At 40.2% G+C, this 22,881-nt stretch overlaps 1 protein-coding gene across 4 annotated transcripts in view; it reads right to left on the bottom strand.

Annotated features, from left to right (window-relative positions):
- Positions 1 to 22,881, bottom strand: part of mtrex (Mtr4 exosome RNA helicase) — a 159,368-nt gene that overhangs the window by 73,928 nt on the left and 62,559 nt on the right. For all 4 annotated transcript variants that reach the window (XM_069924359.1, XM_069924362.1, XM_069924360.1 and 1 more), the window contains 2 exons: positions 11,752 to 11,902; positions 274 to 446 (listed from right to left, as the gene is read on the bottom strand). In XM_069924359.1, coding sequence (XP_069780460.1) covers positions 274 to 446; positions 11,752 to 11,902 — 324 coding nt within the window. The remainder of the gene's footprint in view (positions 1 to 273; positions 447 to 11,751; positions 11,903 to 22,881) is intronic.

Below are 22,881 nucleotides of genomic sequence, written 5' to 3'. Positions count from 1 at the left end.
ATTATACATTGATATATTTGTACAGGCATATAGATAGACAGATAAAAGCTAGGCTTTCCAACAATGCAAGATACTATGAAAAAATGAAAAGCTGTTCAATAGTTTTTACATTTGATTTTCTTCAATTCATCGGATTACATCCAATCTACAGCGCAAGTCTATTGGTCCAACTAGGCTGTACTCCATGACTTATTTTAGACTGGTCCACACTATCTCTTGGTGCAAAGGTGTGGATTGTCTGACATTACATGAAATAATGACAATGGCACGTACCTTAACAAGCCTGCCTGGTTGGAGAAAAGGTAAGCAGTGTTTTGGTTTGTGTAAATATCCTTCAATTTCTTTACTCAGTTTAGCCAATTGTTGTCGTATTTTGTAGTAAGCAACAACATTTTCTTCATTGGGAATTTCAATTTCATTGTACTGCTCTTCCAGTCCCTTGACCTCTGTAAAATAATACATCATATTGGGTTAGATGCAAAGATACCATATTTATGTGTCAGGAATCATGAACCATTTTATTTTTTTGTTCACAAAATGTTTGATATTGTGCATCATTCCTTCCCCTTAATCAAATGATATTTGGAAGTGTGTGTGGAGGGGGCGGCCAGGGGGGAAGGATGAGCTCTGCATTTTTAAGCTTTGGGAAATAAAAATCAATGGTGATAGATAACTTAAATATCAAATGTCCTTTTATGCTCTGTGTAGAGTGGGGTTTCTTCAATATTTATAGTTGAATGGTAAGATGCATATCATGACTCTTAACTTATTGTAGCAGGATGAGCCATCCTGTCTTCACCAAGGAGGATATAGGTTATAGTCAGTTAGGGGGTAGTGGTCATGCAGTATCAAGAGACTTTTGGGGAACTTTACTGGGGAGGTAGAGGATTTAATGGATATCCGGATCCAGAAGCAGGAGGTTATGAGTAAATTGTTGGGACTGAGGGCTGATAAATCCCCAGGGCCTAATGGGCTGCATCCTAGGGTGCTTAAAGAGGTGGCTATGGAAATTGTGGAGGCACTGGTCGACATTTTCCAAAGTTTCATAGATTCTGGGGAGGTCCCTGAGGATTGGAGAGTGGCTGATGTGGTGCCGCTTTTTAAGAAAGAAGGGAGGGAGAAAATGGGAAATTATAGATCGGTTAGCCTGACATCAGTAGTGGGGAAGATATTGGAGTCCATCATAAAAGGAGAAATAGCAGAACACTTAGTCAGTAATAATAGTATAAGGGCTAGTCAGCATGGATTCCTTAAGGGTAAGTCATGCTTGACTAACCTTCTGGAATTTTTTGAGGATGTGACAAAGAGGGTGGACTCGGGAGAGCCAGTGGATGTGGTGTATTTGGACTTCCAGAAGGCCTTTGATAAGGTACCGCACGGGAGTCTAGTGGGCAAGATCAGGGAGCATGGTATTGGAGGTAAGGTGCTGACATGGATAGGAAATTGGTTAAGAGATAGGAAACAAAGGGTTGGAGTAAATGGGTCTTTTTCAGAATGGCAGGATGTGACGAGTGGAGTGCCTCAAGGATCGGTGTTGGGTCCTCAGTTGTTTGTAATTTATGTTAATGATTTGGATGAGGGGATGATAAATAACATGAGCAAATTTGCAGATGACACTAAACTGGGTGGCGGTGTGGGGTGTGAGGAGGATGTAAGGAAAATGCAGAGGGACTTGGACAGGCTGGAGGAGTGGGCGGCAAAATGGAAGATGAATTTCAATGTGAACAAATGTGAGGTTATTCATTTTGGGGGAAGTAATAGGAAAGCTGAGTATTATTTAAATGGAGACAAGCTAGGGAGTGGGGAAGTGCAAATAGATCTGGGTGTACTTGTTCACCGGTCACTGAAGGCTAGCATGCAGGTTCAGAAAGCTGTGAAGAAGGCAAATGGAATGTTGGCTTTCATAAAGAGGGGATTGGAGTATAGGAACAGAGACGCCCTTCTGCAGTTATACAGGGCCCTGGTGAGACCCCACCTGGAGTCAGTAATAATAGTATAAGTTCTGGTCTCCAAACTTGAGGAAGGACATACTAGCTATAGAGGGTGTGCAGCGCAGATTTACAAGGTTAGTTCCAGGGTTGGCAGGGTTGTCATATGCAGCAAGGCTCGAAAAACTGGACTTGTATCCATTGGAGTTTAGAAGGATGAGGGGGGACATGATTGAGGTATACAAAATCATCAGGGGGATAGACAAGGTGAAGTCTGATTACTTGTTCCCAATGATGGGGGAGACGAGGACTAGAGGGCATAGTTTAAGAATACAGGGTAGGCCCTTTAAGACGGAGATGAGAAAGCATTTTTTTTACCCAGAGAAGTGTGAATCTGTGGAATGCTCTGCCACAGACGGTGGTAGAGGCGGATTCGCTGACTATGTTCAAAAGAGAGTTAGATAAGACTCTTGTGGGTAACGGAGTTAAGGGTTATGGGGATAAGGCTGGAAAGGGGTACTGATGGTAATGATCAGCCATGATCTAAAATGGTGGTGCTGGCCCGACGGGCCAAATGGCCTACTCCAGCTCCTATTGTCTATTGTCTATTGTCATATTACACCCGTCATAAATTTACTTCCTAGGTATTACATTCTTGACTATGGAAACTCTAAGATATTGGTGAAGGAATAGTAATGACCTTCTTCCTAAATATTTAACACCTCCTTTAATGTTATAAAGTACAATGTAAGTGCAGCTTTCTAGGGCTAAACGGCAGCATTCCATAAAAGCATGAGAATGTAACACACTTGTATTCTTCTTTTAAACATGCCTGTGGTGGATCACCATAAATATGTGTTCCAGTATGAGTTTAAAGTGTTGGTAACTTTTTGTAACTATTGTCATTTTTCTTTTCTTATTCAACAGAAATTACAATTCAAAATGGATGGAACTCATTTACAATCACAGTTTTATGCAATCAGCAAGACTATTGTTGATTTCCCCCACTGTCAGAATTGTGCTTTTGTAAATCAAATAATGCCTAAGTTCCTACAATTTTGTCACACCAATAACTTTATTAGAATAAGGGTGCTGCACAATAATTAACATTTCCATCTCTCAGACCATTGTTAATGATCCATGTTGGGTTAAAGAATTGTATGTTAGCTCCAGTGATTCTCCAAATATATACGAAAGTAAAATTACAGTTGATCTCATGAGCATAACTGCTTTAAACCAAGATATTCAAATATAAACTATGGGAAAATGCATTCAACTGGCATATCAAATGAATTGCTGAAGCTATAAGATTTAAGTCAAACAGCATCAAATTTTTCATCTCAATGCACTTCCACACCACTTATCCAAAGGGCTACTTCAAAATCTATGTGGAAAATTCTTATCAGCAACTTCTCTAAAATATCAGCTGTAGTTATGGATCCAAATATTTATCCTCAATCCTCAACATCTTTCTGTCTGACTTTCCCTTTTGGGGAAAAATTTAGAGTTACTAATAAATAGAAATTCTGTCTGGCCCATAGGAAAAAAAATCTCACGGTTGTACGTGATGTCATCTATGTAATCTGACAATAAATTGAACTTTGAAAAGTACACACCTGCAGAGTTATCACAGCTACCTGCAATAAAAAAAATTCTAATGAACTGAAATTCCCCAATATCCCACTTGGTGCTATGCCATTGAATGCTGGCTTGATCCTCCAGGCTGAACACTTTTAGAAATGTGTCCTAACATACTTTAAAATGCATTGCTTATTGGTTTGTCAGAAACCTTAGGCAAATGGCTCCTGCATAATTGCCTCATGCAATTATAAATTGCCCAGCCATGGTTCTAAGAGGACATCTCTGAGAGCTGATATTGGGTAGAATGCATGAATGATGTCGCAACTCATTGCTAAAAAATTTAATTCAGCGTAACATACTCGCCATCATCATTAAGATGGGCCACCATTGGGGAACTTCAGCTCCTGTGCATTTGGAAGTCTATCTTCATCCTTGTGTCTCCCTCAATACTTCCCTCTTGGATGTCATGAAAGTTGCTGCCTCCCCTCTCTTTTGTTTGCTTGCACAATTTCCCCATCCCAGGTATTTTCCTTTGCTAACAAGGCTGCACCACTCACCTAGTCAACCAAACACTAGGCATCATAAGTAGTTTCTCAACAATGAGCTATGAGCAGTTCATCATTGGATTTGAGCAAAGTTCCTGGAACAACAGCATGTAGCAACAGAATGGCCAGAGGCTTGTGCTAGGTTCCCAAAAGCCTAGTTTGTAGCAGAGCAGTGAAGAGTTCACATCAGGTTTTCAGCACGGTAGTGCTCTTGGTAATACAACTTTTTTTTTTCCAGTCAGGCATGTCAAATCCCCACTGCATGCTTAATAGTTTCAAAATAGACCATGCAGAAAATCCAATCAGAAATTACTCTCACCGAATATCACCTCTCCAGATAAAATTTACAGGCTTACCAATGGACATCATTGAGCTATGACTCTAGTTAACTGGTTAAAATTCCACTGCTTACAATGAACAATCACTGGGAACATTCTTGATTATTATTTATGCAGTTCCACCATATCCTACATTTGATCTTAGCTAAAAGACCAAGAAGTGGTCAGTTCCACAATATCCATTAGGAAATGCACTTGCAGTTCAAATATAGCTGAATAAGAAGAATCCCAACTTTTGGGATTACCAACTCTTTTAAGACTCATCTAACCGCACAACAGAGAACCAGCTGTCTTGAAAACTTGAGAGTTCACATAGTATAAATTCAATGTCATCGATGTATTACCTTAAGTTAATCGAACCATAAAACCTTGCACAGTGAACAAAAAATGTTTCAAAGCCTAGCTTTGAAATATGAAAAGTAACTGCCAGGACACATCCAAAATGACAATGAGAATCTCCTCCTGGTTATGTTTCGAATGACCAAAACTCCATTCACCATGTGATATCAAAAATGTACTGACATCAGCAATTTTGGGAAACACAAGATGTTGCTTCTTTTACTTTCCAAACAAAATCTTTGCATTCCATTCTTGATCTATGCCAAACTTTGCCATATCAGCATATTCTTAAATACTTCTCACTATAGTATTGAACTAGTTGTAGAGTGTGCAGCTTAAAGTCCAAACACTGTTAAGGGATCATTTCAAGAATCTAGCACAAAATTTGTTAATGTAATGCTTATGAACAAATCATGAACTACCCTCCTGAATGTGGACTAAAATGATTCCATAAACTAAATAACAATGTAAGAATCAGTAACTCATACTCTTGGCCTGAAGATGAAGCCTGACCTTGGGCTTATTCTCACAATTTTCCCATAAAGCCAGGCAGCAAATTTACAATCCCAGGTAACAGTGCAGCATTGGGTGACTTTTCACTGTTTTCAGTAATGGCCTACCAAGCCACTCAATTTTATCAAACTGCTAGGAGTAACAAAAATAGATTGCTGGAATTCAGGTGATTGTTCGAGTACTTGTTAGGGCAAATAAGGTCAAATAATAAATTAGATCTCGGTAGGAAGAATGAGTTAAAGAATATACACATACAGACAATGTCATCAAAATAAATTATTTTGAAATTTTAATTGCAAAGGAGCAAGCTTCGTTTCATAGGGTTTGCTTGAAGAATATATTTAATTTAAGTAATAGATCAGGAAAAATGCCATTTTGCTACTAATGACATCTCGTTTTATTTAAAATTGAAATCAATTATGAATATTTTTATTCTCTGACCACATTATGAGAATATTTACTATACACTAGCTTTTTCTGCCTTTAATTATTTTGTAATTTATCCCTGATGTAACATTCGCAGCTGATCCTCTTCTCGTGTTATTGTTATCTGCGCCTCCCGCTCTTCTAAGTTCGATTTAAAAACATTGTTATTTTTCTGCTTCAAGTGTTACCATGTCTGCCTGAATCTTTAGATGAATAGATTCAGTACTTGAACCTCTGGAGCCTGATCTAGAACTCCTCTTACTTCTCCTGCTTTCAGCATTTGACATACTATCCTTAGGTCCTATTTCATTCAGTATGTCAGCCTTAATATCTGACTCTGTCTCCATTTTGAATTGCCCATCCTCCTCACCACCATCTTGTGGCTCAGCTTCAGCCATTACCTTGTGGTTGATCTTAGTTTCTATTAATGTTTTTTGCAGTAATTCTGTGGGATCTGTATCCCCAGCAGCATCCTTCAGTCTTGCTTGAAGAATCAGTATGTTTCCACTTGCATCTAATTGCCGCCTTTGCAACTCTTCTTTAAGATCTGTGACCTTTATCTTCTTGACACATAGCTCTACAAGTACAGCAGCTGCAATCTTATCCATTCAGCCATCGCACTCAGGCACCAAACATTCACAACAATAATTCCAAAACCAAAACAGTCCTCAAAGGACAAGCGGCAGTTTCTCCAAACTGTGTTCCAACTTGCAATAAACACTCAGAAGGAATCCATTAGTAAGGCTTTCCGCTTCTTCAGAATCAGAAATTATTGTCACGAACAAGTCATGAAATTTGGTATTTTGCGACATCACAGTACAAACATACATATTATAACCATCTTACAACATTACTATAAAAATAACATTAAAAAATAATAACAGGGCACAAAAAGTAAGACAGTGTCTTTGGTTCCTTGATCATTCAAGAATCTGATGGCATCGGGGAAGATGTGCCCTCAAGTGCTCATCTATAGGCTCCTGTACCTTTTCCCTGATGGTAGCAGAGTGAAGAGGGCAGGACTTGGGTGGTGGGGTCTTTGAATGATAGAGGCTGCTTTTTTAAGACATCTCCTCATGTAGATGGAGTGGTCTAGTGCCTGTGATGTCGCAGGCTGAGTTAACAACCCTCTGGAGTTTATTCTTGTCCTGAGAGTTAGTGCCTCCATAGCAGGCAGTGATGCAACCTTCAGAATGCTCTCCACGGTACACCTGTAGATGTTCACACGAGTCTTCGGTGATGTACCGAATTGCCTCATAAACCTCACAAAGTATAGCCACTGATAAGCCTTCTTTGTGATTGCATCAACGTGGAGGCTCCAGGCCAGATCTTTAGAGATGTTGACACCCAGGAATTTTGAAGTTCTTGACCCTCTCCACTACTGAGCCCTCGATGAAGACAAGATCGTGTTCCCCTGACTTCCTCCTGAAGTCTACAATCACCTTGGTTTTCTTACATTTAGCACAAGACTGTTGTCTTTACATCATTCAAGGAGCTGATCCATCTCCCTCCTGCACACTTCCTCATTGCCGTTTGTGATTCTGCCGACAGCTGTGGTATCATTGGCCAACTTATAGATGGCATTAAAATTGTGCCTGGCCAGAGACATGGGAATATAATGAGTAAAGTAATGGGCTAAGCATGCATCCTTGAGGTGCACCTGTGTTGATGATCAGTGAGGAAGAAACATTGTTTCCAATTCATACTGACTGTGGTCTTCCAATGAGAAAGTCAGTTGCAGAGTGGGGTACAGAGATCCAGAGTTTGTAGCTTCTTGACCAGCAGTAAGAGTATTGTAAGGCCGAACTGTAGTCGATGAAGAGCAGCCACATGTACAAATTGCTGTTTTTTTAGGTGATCCAGAGCTAATTGGAGAGCCAGCAATATTGAATGATTGTGACAATAGACGAATTGCAGTGGGTCCAGTTCTTTACTTAGGTACATGTTAATTCTGGCCATGACCAGCCCCTCGAAGCATTTCATCTCAGTAAAAGTTAGTGCTACTGGGTGGTAGTCATTGATGTAGCCTATGCTATTTGGTGCTGTTGATGATTGTGCCTCCTTGTTTAAAATACTCTGAACAGAGTCCAATCGATCTAGTCCAAATTCCAAATCCAATTTCCAACTTTCTATAGTCTTAAATTCCATCTTTTATTAACTATTGAGTCAATGGTTCCTCTTTTATTGACTAATCAATGCAACTATCTTCCTTTATAGTCGCTGGAGAGACTAGAATATGGCTGTTTAATACTCGTTCAAAAAAAGATCTGTACCAAAGTTGAAATAAGTTTTCCACGGTTTACTGAACCTTATATAGGTTACTACATTATTACATCTTTGATATATGATTAAATGATGCTTATAAAGAAACTTAAAACAGTCAATAAAAGTTATCAGTCTATTTCAAATCCCTCCATCTTTGTTCAACAGAAGAAAATTCAAAACTGAACTTTTCTTAAAACACAGAGAGAGGACCTTGGCTAAGAATACATTTCTATGGAGACACTCAAAGAATGTCAACAATGCCTTCACAGACTTCTTACAGAATCTGGATTTTAACCCTTACAAATACAGATAAGGATACAAAATATAAACTATAAATGGCCCAAATAAATCAAAGTTTATAAAAAAAAAACAGACGAACATAAGAAAATGTGAAGTCATGGAAAATTGTTTAATTTTACTTTCACATTAAATCTTGTGTCACCATTTATGCATTAGCTGCATTTAATGAGAAATCTATTTATTCACAGATTGGTGTTAAGAATCTGGGATTGATTTACACACAATAGTAAGGCAAAAATTACTCTATTTATTTCGAACATTTCTGTAATTCCCACCATAAATTTAGTTCCTCCATTTTAAAAAGACTGGCTTGCTGAGTATAGTGTCCTTTGTGCTGCCCAATATTCTTCGCTCTGAGCCCAATCACAAAGCTTGTCCTGTTGCAATTCCTCAGCTGAGATACAATGTTGTCAATGGACATTTATTTATTTAGTACATGCATTTGACTTAGCCTTTTCAGATATGGAATGAAGTGCAACTGATCCACTTCACTAGACTGTTGTCAACAATGTGTGCATGGGATGGACCAATCAACAGCTACAAAGGCAGCTATCAGAAGAATCCCATAACTGATTACCTGCATATTTGTCAACATCCATAACTCTTTTGGATTCCATTCAAAGAATTGTCATGTCATGAATGTTACATTTGTCAATTTAGAAATTACTGTATTTGATGGCATACAAGACCCAATTTTTCCCCCCAAAAATAGCTTAAAAATACCAAACCACCGCCCTCCACCCAGGTCTTGTATGTGAAGTTAAATGCTTACCTATCTTTTAATGCTTAGTATTAAAATCTTAATATTCCCAGCTGAAATGGGGGGGTGGGGAGGGTGGGCTGAAATGTCCATGGGTCTGAAATGCCATCAAATATGGAATATAAAGAAAATTATGTATTTTTTATAATTCAGAAAAGTGTTTTTTTTTACTTTAAAGGGCTTCCAGTTACACAATATTCAATATACATTATATTCAACCCAAACATTAAAGTAAAATACATCTCATGCAAAATCTCAGGTTTAATTAGTTTGAAAATACAGGAGACAATATTTAGGGAAACATACAGTCACTGACGTGCTTCTGTGACTGTTGATGTAAACACAGGATAGTCAGAGAGATACAGCACACAAACAGAACCTTCAGCCCACAAGGTGCAGGCTCTCAGTCACCAATTTACACTAATCATACATTTTTTTTGTATGCCTTTCATTCTTATCAATTCCCCCAGGTTCCACCAATCATCTACACACTAAAGGCAACTTACATTAGCCAATTAACCTACCATCCTTTCACATGTGGAAGGAAACCAGAGTACCTGGAGGGCAACCCATACAATCAAAAGAATTCGGCAAACTCCACATAACAGCACCCAAACTCAAATTGAACATGTGTTTCTGGCACTGTGGGTTGTGCCCCATCCGCAGCAGCAGTTTGAATAAAGTTTCAATAAAGTTGTGTTTTAATAAAATGGCGTTGCCCAGGATGAAGTGGCCGTCGGTGCTGGGGTGACCCTCCCAAAGTGTCTCCCTATCTCTGCCTGGAAAGAGTATTTATTAGTATATTTTTGTTTATCAGTAAGGCTTTATCTGTAAAGTTGGGGAAGGGAGTTAATTATGATGGCTGTATGGTTAGCGTAACAGCTAGCACAATGCTGTTATAGAGCTTGTGAATGGGGTTTGAATTAAAGCAAGGTGTGCCAAGGACCTGACCAGAACACTGGTGTGGAGGTAGACAGGTTGTGCCGAAGGTCTGACTGCAACACCTCCATGGAGGTGAGTCGGGTTGCACCGAGGGTCTGACTCGGACACTTGCGTGGAGGTGAGTCTGGTTGTCAGCTGGAGGGGAGAAAATTAATTATGATGGCAGCACGGTGATTGGGTTTTGAATTTTTCTTTTCTTTTTCTTTGGCTTGGCTTCATGGACGAAGATTAACGGAGGGGTAATGTCCACGTCAGCTACAGGCTCGTTTGTGGCTGACAAGTCTGATGCGGGACAGGCAGACATGGTTGCAGCAGTTGCAAGGGAAAATTGGTTGGTTGGGGTTGGGTTTTTCCTCCTTTGTCTTTTGTCAGTGAGGTGGGCTCTGCGGTCTTCTTCAAAGGAGGTTGCTGCCCGCCGAACTGTGAGGTGCCAAGATGCACAGTTTGAGGCGATATCAGCCCACTGGCGGTGGTCAATGTGAATGAAAATTTTGTAAATTACGGTAATTAACTGAATAAAGTGAACTTTACTTAATTAAAGACTACAATACTGATTTTTTTTTTCAAATTACATTTTGCTCTGTCTTTTGTCTTTTAAAAGGTGTATTTTTAATGCGTGTCACCTGGAAAATTTGCATATCCGACAGGTGTCAGATAATGGGGATTTTACTGTACTTAAGACAGGAGAAGGTGTGGCAGTTTACAGGCCTAATGAAAGGAAATGGGATTAGTATTGATAGGTATCATTGTGGACATGGACAAAGTAGCCAAAAGAGCCTGATTTTGTGCTGTACTATGATTCCACATGAATGTGGAATGGGTAGATTCTACAATAAAGAGATATTGAATGTTCATTTTGTAGATATGATCCAGACATATGCATGTATTTTAATTCTTTAAAACCTATGTATCTATTGTAACAAAATAGATCCATAACTGAAAATCTATGTGATGCACAGCACATCATCTATCGCAGCCATTCTCAACCATTTTTGTTATCGATCCCTTTGGACTCTCCCCAAAGGTTATGGGCCCCATTCCCTGTGAAGCAGTAAAGTTTAATTGGTTTCTTCTGTTCTTATCTCCCACCAATTACATAAAACAAAAATATTTTCTGATTTCAGTTCATGGTTCCCTTAAATGTGCTGTGGTCCCCAGGGGGAGGGGGCCTTATTGCCCACATTGAGAATGGCTGATCCACAGCATAGTTCTGTTCAGCTCACCTCAATAAGCAACAAGTTATTAATCCTCACACTTACCTGCAGCAACATGTAGATGAGAAAACAATGAAATACATTAAAGTACTTTTGTTATTTAATTTAAAAAAAGCAAATGACCTGAAACTTCCATCTTGCTGGGTCAAAAGTGTGCATTGAAATGAATGGTTTCACTGAATTTGGGCGACATCTATTGGCATCCATAATTCCCAGTGTAACTACTGGGAAACTGAGGACTCAAACATCACAATCACATCAGAATGACACTAGTGAGGATCTCTCAGGAAGTTGGCTTTCTGGAAATAAGCGGCTTTCAAACTTGTTAAAAATCTACAATGCACAAAATACAGGAAAACTCAGCAGGTCAGGCATCATCCATGGAAGGCAAAAGATGGTGAATATTTTGAGCCAAAAAAAGGATTTCTTTCTGAATTTTGCTCAAGTTTTCCTGCATCTGCAGTCTCCCTTGTTTACCTTAAAAATGTTGTGTCCAATGTAAAATATGTGCACAAGTTAGTTCTACTGTTTTTAACCTATCAGGAAAAAAAAACAATTTGATGTTACAACAAAAACATTAAGAAAATAATAGTGTCTCACTTTCCATCAATCCAGGGATTGCCTTGTAATTCTGGAATTGGTAGAAAGACTTTTCTAACATGTATTCAGGGTTGATCTCTTCAACACGAAGCAAGTTCAAAACCATGTTGTAAGTCAGATGAAAAGCACTGTTTAGAGGATCAGCTGAACCCTGCAATATAAAAAAAATTGTTGGAAAAAGAAACTGATCTCAACTGACTCTTAGTTCTTTAAGTGGATTTGCACAAAAAAGGCACAAAAATCTCAAAAGATATTCCCCTCAATTTATCAGAAAAAATAAAATCCACTTTTTAAAAAAATTAGGTCATATTCAAGGTGGGCTTTTCTAAATAAAATCATATTTGAAACTGTACAAGGAAAGAAGACATCTTGCAATTTTGCTTTAACTCCTACCTGGAGTCCAAATGTTCTGCCAAAAAAAAGGTTTTGCAATGTGCGCTTGGTTTTTCCAATGGGGAGGAACCCATATGATGAAGACCAAATGCAACATGCAGATTAAAAATAGTACAAGTGAATTGCTGCTTCAGTGGAAAGAACTATGTGGTTCCTCGGATGGTAAAATAAGAAGCTGTTATAGAACAGGTGTTACGACTCCTGGGGTTGCATTGGAAAGTGCTGCTATGAGACAAGAGCAGGATAAAACAACAAAGTCCAAGACAGTCCTGCATGAGGACTTTGTGGAAATATGGAAAGGTATAAAGGAATCCCCTAAGAATGATGAAAGAGGAAAGGAGGGGAATATTTGCCTGCTGGAGGACTTTGATCAAGTTGACCAAGGATGATCCCCATTGAACGTAGAAACTGGCTGAGTAAAGTTGAGGACGTGGAAAACCCTATTCTCACACTGCCTGGGACAAAGTATAGGTTAGAACTATAGTGTGGGAAATGGAGGAAATATAGTTGAAACTAGGGGAGCAGAAACCAAGGAAATTTGAAGACGAGTGTGGATTGCATTGTCATAAAAGCAGTTAAAATGGAGACCACAAACAAAAGAATGTTTACTGGAAGCCAAGTGCATATTCAGTTAAGATAGCAATCAAAGTCTGTAGAAATGTCAGGATTATTAGTTATTCTCCCAATTAGGATATCAAGATAGAACAGAACCAGATTAGATTAAGCAGGCTGGAAATAGGCAACAAATGTAAAGAAACTTTGAAGTTATCTAAGAATGCAATATTAATAGTCATCAAAAGATCTGAGGGAAGAAGCCAGAGTTGAACTGAAACAGAGACGATCTAGTACCCCACAAAAGACAGACTTATCTCAGAAAAAAGTAAATCAGGTTGAAAAAGATATTATATAATGAAAGATAGAAAGACATGCTTAGAACTCTCTTTAAGGAAGAAAGAAAGACTCTCTGAGGTGCCAGGATTGGATTTTCACAGCATTCTGATAAAGGGAAATAGATTGGAAACATTAAGTCGGTTCCTATTTCTGCAGATGCTATCTCGCATATGGAGTGCTTTTCAGTGCATTTTAGATTTTAAATTTTAATTTTAAATTAAATTTAGATATACAGCATGCAACAGGCCATTTTGCCTCATGAGCCCATGCCACCCAATCACACCCAATAAACGGCGGGAGGAAACCAGAGCCTCTGGAGAAAACCCACGAAGACATGGGAGAATGTACAAGCTCCTTACAGATAGTGCGGGATTCAAACCCTGGCCCCAATAACTGGCGCTGTAAAGGCCTTGTGCTAACCGCTACGCCATTTATTTGATTTTCAATAGGTTTCAGGTTTTAAGAATATAAAACCTCGTTAAGAACAAATTTGTACATTGGTTTTATGGGATTTGGAACATTATTTGCAATCCCCATTTACAGAAATAGAGATGGAACAACAGAAGAGTATTAGATTCAGGATTTAGAGGATTATAATTATGAAAAAAAAATCATCTTTTAGTTTTCTTGATTTTCAGTTACTGAGATTAAATTTCTGGGATCAAAGGTATTACAGATGTAAATGTAAAGCGTCTGGAGGAGAGAAAGAACAGAATCATAGTGGTGGGGGGGGGGGGGGGAGAACTATGATCTATGAGACAAGAGCAGGATAAAACAACAAAGTCCAAGACAGTCCTGCATGAGGACTTTATGGAAAACATACAAGTGAGTTAACTCAGGTTGTGGTGAATAAGGCTAGATATAAAAGGTAAACTGCACAAAAAGAAATATGGATTCTGGGAGACACTAGAGTCAGGCTGATGCAGCAGACTCACGATCCAGATGAAGGAAAAATGAACCATTTTAAAAATGTGTGAAATCCAACTCCAAAGCTTGTGTGAAACACAAAAATCTACAGATGCTGGGATCATGGTGAAAACACAGAGATGCTTGAGGAACTCAGCAGTTCTTGAAGTGTCCACAGGAGATAAAGATATATAACCAACCTTTCGGGCTTGAGCCCTTCTTCAAGGTGTAAGCAAAATGCAGACAGGCACTTGAATAAAAAGGCTGGGGGAGAAGGGAAGAAAGGCAGACAGAAGAACACAGGCCAACAGACAAAAGTGATAATTGGAGACGATGGGAGGACTGGTGAGGGAAGATGAGAAATGATTGGGGGAAGAGGTGGCTCTGTGAATGCAGAGCTCGAAGAAAGGAGGGAAAGAGAAAGAGAGTGACAAAGAGAGCAAGCTAGAGGAAAATAGGGATGGGGAAGAGGAAAGATGGGGGAGGGGGGTGGGCTAACAGAAACCGGAGAGGTCGATATTAATGCCATCTCGTTGCAGGGTGCTCAGATGTAATATGAGGTTTTGATCCTCCAATTTGCAGGTGGTCTCAGTTTAGCAGTGCACAAAACTGAGGACAAACACGTCAGCATGGGAATGGGGCAGGGAATTGAGTGGGTTGCCACTGGGAAAACCCCATTATTGCATCAGAGAGAAGGTGCTCAACGATGCAAACTCCCAGTCTGCACCCGGCCTTTTTGATGTTGAGACGACCACAAATGAAGCACAAGATGCAGTAGATGACCCCTATGGATTAATGTGAATTGTTGCTTCACTTGGAAGGACTGTTTGAGGTCTCGAATGGTGGTGAGCGAGGAGGTGTGGGTGCAAGTGTAGCATTTCTTGTGGTCAGAGGCAGGTGCGAAGGGTGCAATTGGTGGGAAGGGAGGAGTGGACAAGGATGTCGTGGAGGGAGTGATCTCTGCAGATGGCGGAGAGGGTAAAATGTGTATGACTGTGGGATCACGTAGTAGGTGACAGCAATGGCAGGGGATGGATGGTATGTTTGGGTGTAGAGCCAAACCCAACACCCAACCCCAACCAACCAATTTTCCCCTGCAGCCGCTGCAACCGTGTCTGCCTGTCCCGCATCGGACTTGTGAGCCACAAACGAGCCTGCAGCTGACGTGGACTTTTTACCCCCTCCATAAATCTTCATCCGCGAAGCCAAGCCAAAGAAGAAAGAGGCTAGTGGAGCAGTAGGTGAAGAAAAGGGGAATTCCCTGCCCCATTCCCATAGTCTCTACACTATCAGACAACCTGCCAAATGAAGGAACAGCACCTCATGTTCTGCCTGAGCACCCTTCAACTAGATGGTATGAACATCGACTTTTCTCGTTTCCATTAGCCAGCCCATTCCACACCTGTTATCTAATTCTCCTTTTCTCTTCTGATTCCTTCTTTCTCCTTTCCTCCAGGTCCACATTTATAGAGCCACCCCCCTGTTGGTTTGTGCTCCTTCCCCTGCCTTTATTCCCTTCTCTCCCAGCCTTTTTATTCATGCACTTGCCTGCTTTTCACTTAAAGAAGGGCACAGGCCTGGAACTTCAGTTATATATGTTTACCTACTGAGTTCCTCCAGCATTTTTGTGTTTTTCCATAACTTGTGCTTTGGCTTTCAAGTTCTTATCAATGAGAGGCAGTAAAGATTCATTACTCCATCATGAACAACTTTGAAAAGGTTGCTACAAAGCAATGAATCAATTAAAAATGTATACATTCTATGGAAGCTTTAAATTAAAACTCACTTAACATAGTACTTCAAGCCAAGGTACAGAGCAAATTTAACAGAGCGGAAACCTGTTAATTTTTCTTGAGCACTGCACAGTTCATCAAAGCTATAATTATATAATACAGTTGGGATTAAGTTTTGGCATGTATACAAACTGTTCTATTTCTCAAATTGCTGTTTAACCATAAGATTCATGACAATTTTTCATTTCAGAGTCAAAATATCAATAGTTCTCGTCATGCTGGATAGCTTATACAAAGCGTCATGATGTCCCAGATATTTTCACATAATTTCTTGGAAGGTTTATTCCAAGAAATCATTGAATTGCACAAGACTGTCACTGGGAGAAGAACACAAATAAATTATGTAGTTTTTAACTATTACAAATATGTAATAGAAATAAACTGTTCCCATATTCCAATGACATACAGTTAAAATGGCAAAATAGACTGCAGTACACAAAAATGTTAGTTGGGTTTATGCTCTTACCGGCTCTAAAGCAAACTAGCTAATTTTTGTAAAAACAAATGTAGAAAAATGTAGATACGGCATGGTAACAGGCCTTTCTGGCCCACAAGGCATGCTGTCCAATTTTACCCATGGAAAATGGGAGAAAGCAGATGCACGCAGAGGAAATCTGTGAGATCACAGGGAAAGCATACAGTGCTGGATTTGAACCTGTACTGCTGCAATTGTAATAGTGTTGCACTAATCACTACACTAACAAGGTCTTCTTTGAAGCCCATGAAATTACAACTAAATTAAAATACTCTCAACAGTGTATAAGGCAAAATTAATTGACACAGTTGTTCTAGTATCAGAAACTAATGGAACTACAGTACAAATCAATCTGGAATGAAAGGCCATTTTGTGTTTTGTCCCTCAGACAACAACCTCTTCAAAAGCTTCACATTAGTACGCACGGATGGCAGTCTCTTCAATCTGAGGCGCCTGCAAGCTCACACCAAGACACAAGAGAAACTTGTCCGTGAACTACTCTTTGCAGACGATGCCGCTTTAGTTGCCCATTCAGAGCCAGCTCTTCAGCGCTTGACGTCCTGCTTTGCGGAAACTGCCAAAATGTTTGGCCTGGAAGTCAGCCTGAAGAAAACTGAGGTCCTCCATCAGCCAGCTCCCCACCATGACTACCAGCCCCCCCCACATCTCCATCGGGCACACAAAACTCAAAACGGTCAACCAGTTTACCTATCTCGGCTGCACCATTTCATCAGATGCAAGGATCGACAATGAGATAGACAACAGACTCGCCAAGGCAAATAGCGCCTTTGGAAGACTACACAAAAGAGTCTGGAAAAACAACCAACTGAAAAACCTCACAAAGATAAACGTATACAGAGCCGTTGTCATACCCACACTCCTGTTCGGCTCCGAATCATGGGTCCTCTACCGGCATCACCTACGGCTCCTAGAACGCCTCCACCAGCGTTGTCTCCGCTCCATCCTCAACATCCATTGGAGCGCTTTCATCCCTAACGTCGAAGTACTCGAGATGGCAGAGGTCGACAGCATCGATTCCACGCTGCTGAAGATCCAGCTGCGCTGGATGGGTCACGTCTCCAGAATGGAGGACCATCGCCTTCCCAAGATCGTGTTATATGGCGAGCTCTCCACTGGCCACCGTGACAGAGGTGCACCAAAGAAAAGGTACAAGGACTGCCTAAAGAAATCTCTTGGTGCCTGCCACATTGACCACTGCCAGTGGGCTGATATCGCCTCAAACCGTGCATCTTGACGCCTCACAGTTTGGCGGGCAGCAACCTCCTTTGAAGAAGACCGCAGAGCCCACCTCACTGACAAAAGGCAAAGGAGGAAAAACCCAACACCCAACCCCAACCAACCAATTTTCCCCTGCAGCCGCTGCAACCGTGTCTGCCTGTCCCGCATCGGACTTGTCAGCCACAAACGAGCCTGCAGCTGACGTGGACTTTTACCCCCTCCATAAATCTTCGTCCACGAAGCCAAGCCAAAGAAGACATGTCAGGTAATGCATAATTGTCACTGTCTGTGATTTCCCACTGTTCAAGGATGACCTCCACCAAATGTTTACTTACAAATCCAGAGATAACTGAATTGATCAATCCTGGAACAACAAACCCACCATGGAAGATACAAATATTTCCTTGCAGGACACTTATCTACTTTTTTTTCCCCTTGACTTCCTCCTCTCTCTTTCTCCAATTGCAGAGCACTTCTCCTCAAAGTGGGCCACTCCCATTTGTAGGATGTGACATCATTGTGACCTGCTACTAGCCTGCTCCTCTTAAGACTGTGATGTTTACATTTATCCTCTTTTTAAGCAAAATGTCATAAAATTATTTCTATTGGCCAACACAGGATCAGATTGAGTTGGGAGTAGAGAACTTTTTTGGGAAAGTTAGAATCTCATATTTGGACACAATGTCAAGACAAGCCAAGTTGGTGCATGTGTTTGATTGATACTGGTTTCAGTTGGAATTTTGATTATTGTTATCCATCAAATCATACACATAACATTTCTATGACTATCTTCCCACAATGGGCAGAATGTTCCAAATACAGACATGATTACATTATTTTAGTAACTGCAGATGTGCTTGGTAGATCACTTCTGTTTAGTATCCTTCAGAGTGTACAGGGATGGCAACTACAGGCCCTGCCTTAGTTATAATCAGTGAAGAAGTGTCAAAGTATCTTTCCATTAGAAGGAAGTGTACATGGATTGTGAGGTAAGATAAGTGCTCAACTTATCCAGAGTCCTCCTGGATAGTAATTGGAGGTGGATCATATTCAAAGCCTGATGCAGACTGATAAAGTACCAATGTCTTTTCAGGGTTTCAGAAAATAGCAGGCATTGGATAATTTGCATTACAAGAACCTGACAAGATTGAAGATAATACCCAGTGTGTGCATGGATGGCATATTCACTGGCAGAGAAAATTAAAGGATATGAAGCTATTCATCCATTTCTGTATTGGATGACTGGATTGGATCAGTCTTTACTGAAGAGAAGATGGTGAATTGGGGCCGTAACATAAACTCATTTGATTTCAGTTTACCATTATTTTATAGAAAAAGGGGATGCCATTGCTTGTGAAAAGAGAGGTCCACGTAAAACACAGAGAAGTGTTACTATGCCAGCTCAACTATCAAGATAAAAAAAGAGAAGGAAAAATGAGCCTCTTCAGAGGCTTAATGTATCCATGGATCGAGACAGCTCCTGCAACCACCATAACTGCACAGCCTTGCGTCAGGTCCAGCAATAAACCCAATTTCAAGACATTCAAGTTACTCTCCGTGATTCCTGATACAATTAAGAAGCTGTCAACTCCTAAGGCCCTTTGGAAAACCTGATTCCCATCAGCTCCATCAAAGTTCCCAGAAGTCAGTCTCACACAACTTGTGGCTGGGTGCAAGGCAATTGTGCACCAAGCTCTGCACTGGTTTCTTATCCAACAGGCTCCTCGTCAGGTTTCTCCTTCTGGGAAGGTGGATGGAGTGGGGTGGGGAAAGGGATTCTATTGCTCTGGTGTCCTGCACTAGTACATTGCTCTCCTGGACCCTGTAATCCTCAAGGTCTGGGCTGCCAAGTATGAGCTCTGCCACGTTGGGCATTGAATTTCCCCACCATCCCCCCACCTTCCCACAATGGATCCAGCACTTTGCAATACATTGTCCCCATCTCAGTATATAGAGTATTAGTAAGCCATTTCAGACTATGATGAGGGGGATTTTTCTATTGCAAAGAGCTCACTGCTCTAAAGGGCAGGTTCAGACACCATGACAGCTTGAAAAGGTATCAACAGCTTTCTTGACATTAAAGGAGTCAAAGGATGGAAGGAGTCACGTGATGGAGTAGTGGCCGATAGGAGAATACAAGCCCTCTCCAGAAAAGAAGGAAAAAAGTAAAGAAAAAGCAAAGCCACAGACACACAAATCACAACAAATAAAAAATAAAGGTGTGGAGGAAATGGCACCAAAATAAGAAAAGCCAAAAATGGGAAGAAAAGAAGGAAAGACGCTGGAAGAGAAAGGTGAAGGCCTTACCTGTACGAAGAAGCAGGGGCCCGCCGTGGAAAGAGGAGCCCACTCCCTGAGGTCAGTGGAAACCCCAAAGGGTCGCAACCCACCGCACGCAGGACTACAAGGATGGCTCACGGAGCCAAACAGAGGTGCGCAACCGCACATGCGCGAAGAATCGCATGTGCGCGATGCGCACGACAAAGACAACATCGACGGGAGGGGGGACCAGCTGTGGAGTGGAACTCTACAGCTTGAACAGCTGAGAAAGACCCGACAGCAGGGCTCCCAGGGGGAAGATATAGAAAATAACGGGAACGGGAGGGAGGAGAATGAAAAAAATAAATCAGAGACACAGTAGATGACCAGCCCAGAGAAAGAGGACCAACATCAAGACACCATTAAAAAAAAATACCCAGCAAACTGAGATAAACAGCCTAACAAGAAAGTCAGAAGAGATGCAGATACAAGGAAGACAGGTAGAGGACACAGATCCTGGAGTGGACACAGGGGAAGAGGAGGGAGAACATCAAGCTCTGCACAGAGAAATAGAAGATAAAGGGAATGGACATAGATAGAAAATTTTTTGAAGAATATATGGAAGCACTAAAAGAATGGCAGACTTGAGAATTTAATGAAATAAAAAGAAGAACAAAAGGTACAGAAGAAAAAGTGAGTAGATTAGAGATGGTCATGACAGAAATAGGGAAAAGAGTAGACAAGGTGGAAGAACGAGAAACAGCCATAGAAATGGAAGTGGACGACTTAAAAAGGAAATTGGAAGAATCTGATAAAAAAAAGTTAAAGAAACACAGGAGTTGTTAGCTCAGAAGATGAATATAATGGACAACTATAATAGGAGAAACAATATAAAGATAGTGGGCCTTAAGGAAAATGAAGAAGGCAAAAATATGAAAGAATTTATAAAAGAATGGATCCCCAGGGTCCTAGGAATGCCAGAAATACAGGAAGGAATGGAAATAGAAAGGGCACACAGAACATTAGCCCCAAAACCACAGCCACAACAAAAGCCAAGATCCATTCTAGTAAAATTCCTGAGATATACAACAAGAGAAAATATATTGAAGAAGGCAATGAAAAAAATGAGAGAAGACAAAAAGCCACTGGAATACAAAGGTCAAAAAAAATTTTTCTACCCAGACGTAAGTTTTGAACTCCTGAAGAAGAGGAAGGAGTTTAACGCAGCAAAATCGATCCTGAAGAAGGACTATAAATTTATGTTAAGATATCCAGCGGTGCATAAAATAGTTATCCCGGGGCAGCAAAGCAGACTGTTCTCGGATCCGGAAAAAACTCGAGAATTTGCAGAACGCCTGCAAAACAGACAGAGAGATGAAGAGATGTAACAAGAACAAGAATGACAACAAACTTCATATAAAGAAGAAAAATAATGTATAAGTAAGAACTAAGAAGGGGAAGAAAGGAAGTAAGGGGGGAATTAAGAGGGTGAGCTTTGTTATATGTGAAGATAAAAGTCTTTTCTGGAAGGAGCTGGGTGGGAGAGAATAACAGTCATTGCGAAATCAGTTGAAGCTTGCGAGCGGGTTCGCAATCCAAATGGAAAGGGGAGTTGTGGTTGCCTGCCAAGGGACAGGGGGCAACTCAGAGAGGGGGGGGGAGATTTGGAGTTAAGGGAATTTTAGATGTGGGAATAGTGGAAATATTTTATGTTTTAAAAAAGAAAACAGAAATGGATAAGGAGGAAAGGTGATGAGGAAGCGGAAATGAGAGGTAAAGAAAGTATGAAATGGCCATGTTGAACTATATGACCATAAATATTAATGGAATACATAACCAAATCAAAAGGAAGAGGCTGTTAAATTTACCGAAGAAAGAAAAAATTGCTATAGCATTCGTGCAGGAAACACATCTAACGGAAGTGGAACACAAGAAATTAAGGAGAGACTGGTTAGGGCATGTAACGGCAGCATCATATAATTCAAAAGCCAGAGGAGTGGCTATATTAATTAATAAAAATGTACCAATCAAAATAGAGGAGGAAATAATAGATCCAACAGGGAGGTATGTAATGATTAAAGTGTCAGATATATTCAGAACTCTGGAATTTCCTCAATGTATATGCACCTAATGAAGAGGATCAAAAATTTATGCAAGATATCTTTTTGAAGATTGCAGATACGCAGGGGAATATACTGATAGGAGGGGACTTTAACCTTAATTTGGACTCAAAGATAGATAAAACTGGAAAAAAGACTAGCAGAAAGAACAAAGTAACCAATGCAACTTTTGGATATATGGAGGAGACAACACATAAAGGAGAAGGAATACTCATATTATTCAGGTAGACATAAAATATACTCAAGGAGAGACCTGTTCCTGTTGTCAGCCCACATCCAAGGGAGAGTTAGGAAAACGGAATATAAAGCTAGATTGTTATCGGATCACTCACACCTGTTATTGGCAATAGAGTTGGAGGACATCCCACTGAGAAGGTATAGATGGAGATTAAACTCCATGCTACTTAAAAGACAGGATTTTAGAGAATTCATTGAGCGCCAAATTAAAATGTACTTTGAAATAAATACGGAATCAGTGGAAGATAAATTTATACTATGGGATGCAATGAAAGCATTCATCAGAGGGCAGATAATAAGTTATGTAACTAAGATGAAGAAAGACTACAATTGGGAAATAGAACAGCTGGAAAGGGAAATAGCAAGTACAGAAAAAGAATTAGCAATAAGGGAAGATACAAAAAAAAGAAGAGAACTGGCGGACAAAAACATAAAATATGAAACACTACAAACATACAAGGTGGAGAAGAACATAATGAAGATAAAACAGAAGTATTATGAGCTAGGATAAAAAACGCACATAATACTAGCTTGGCAGCTTAAGACAGAACAAACTAAAAGAACGGTATTGACATCAAGGAAAAAGGACAAACAAATTACATATAACCCAACGGAGATCAATGAAATCAATGAATTCTACGAGCAACTATTTTGAACTGAGAACGAAGGGAAAGAAGACAAAATAGATGAGTTTCTAGCTAAAATTGAACTACTGAAATTGCAAGAAGAGGAGCAAAATAAATTAATAAAATCATTTGAAATAGAGGAAATACAGGATATATTAAAAAAAACTACCGATCAATAAAACGCCGGGAGA

The sequence above is a fragment of the Narcine bancroftii genome, chromosome 3, assembly GCF_036971445.1.
Source record: "Narcine bancroftii isolate sNarBan1 chromosome 3, sNarBan1.hap1, whole genome shotgun sequence".
Lineage (NCBI taxonomy): Eukaryota > Metazoa > Chordata > Chondrichthyes > Torpediniformes > Narcinidae > Narcine > Narcine bancroftii.
The sequence above is the reverse complement of the archived record's forward strand: the minus strand, read 5'-3'. Positions and strand labels throughout refer to the sequence as shown.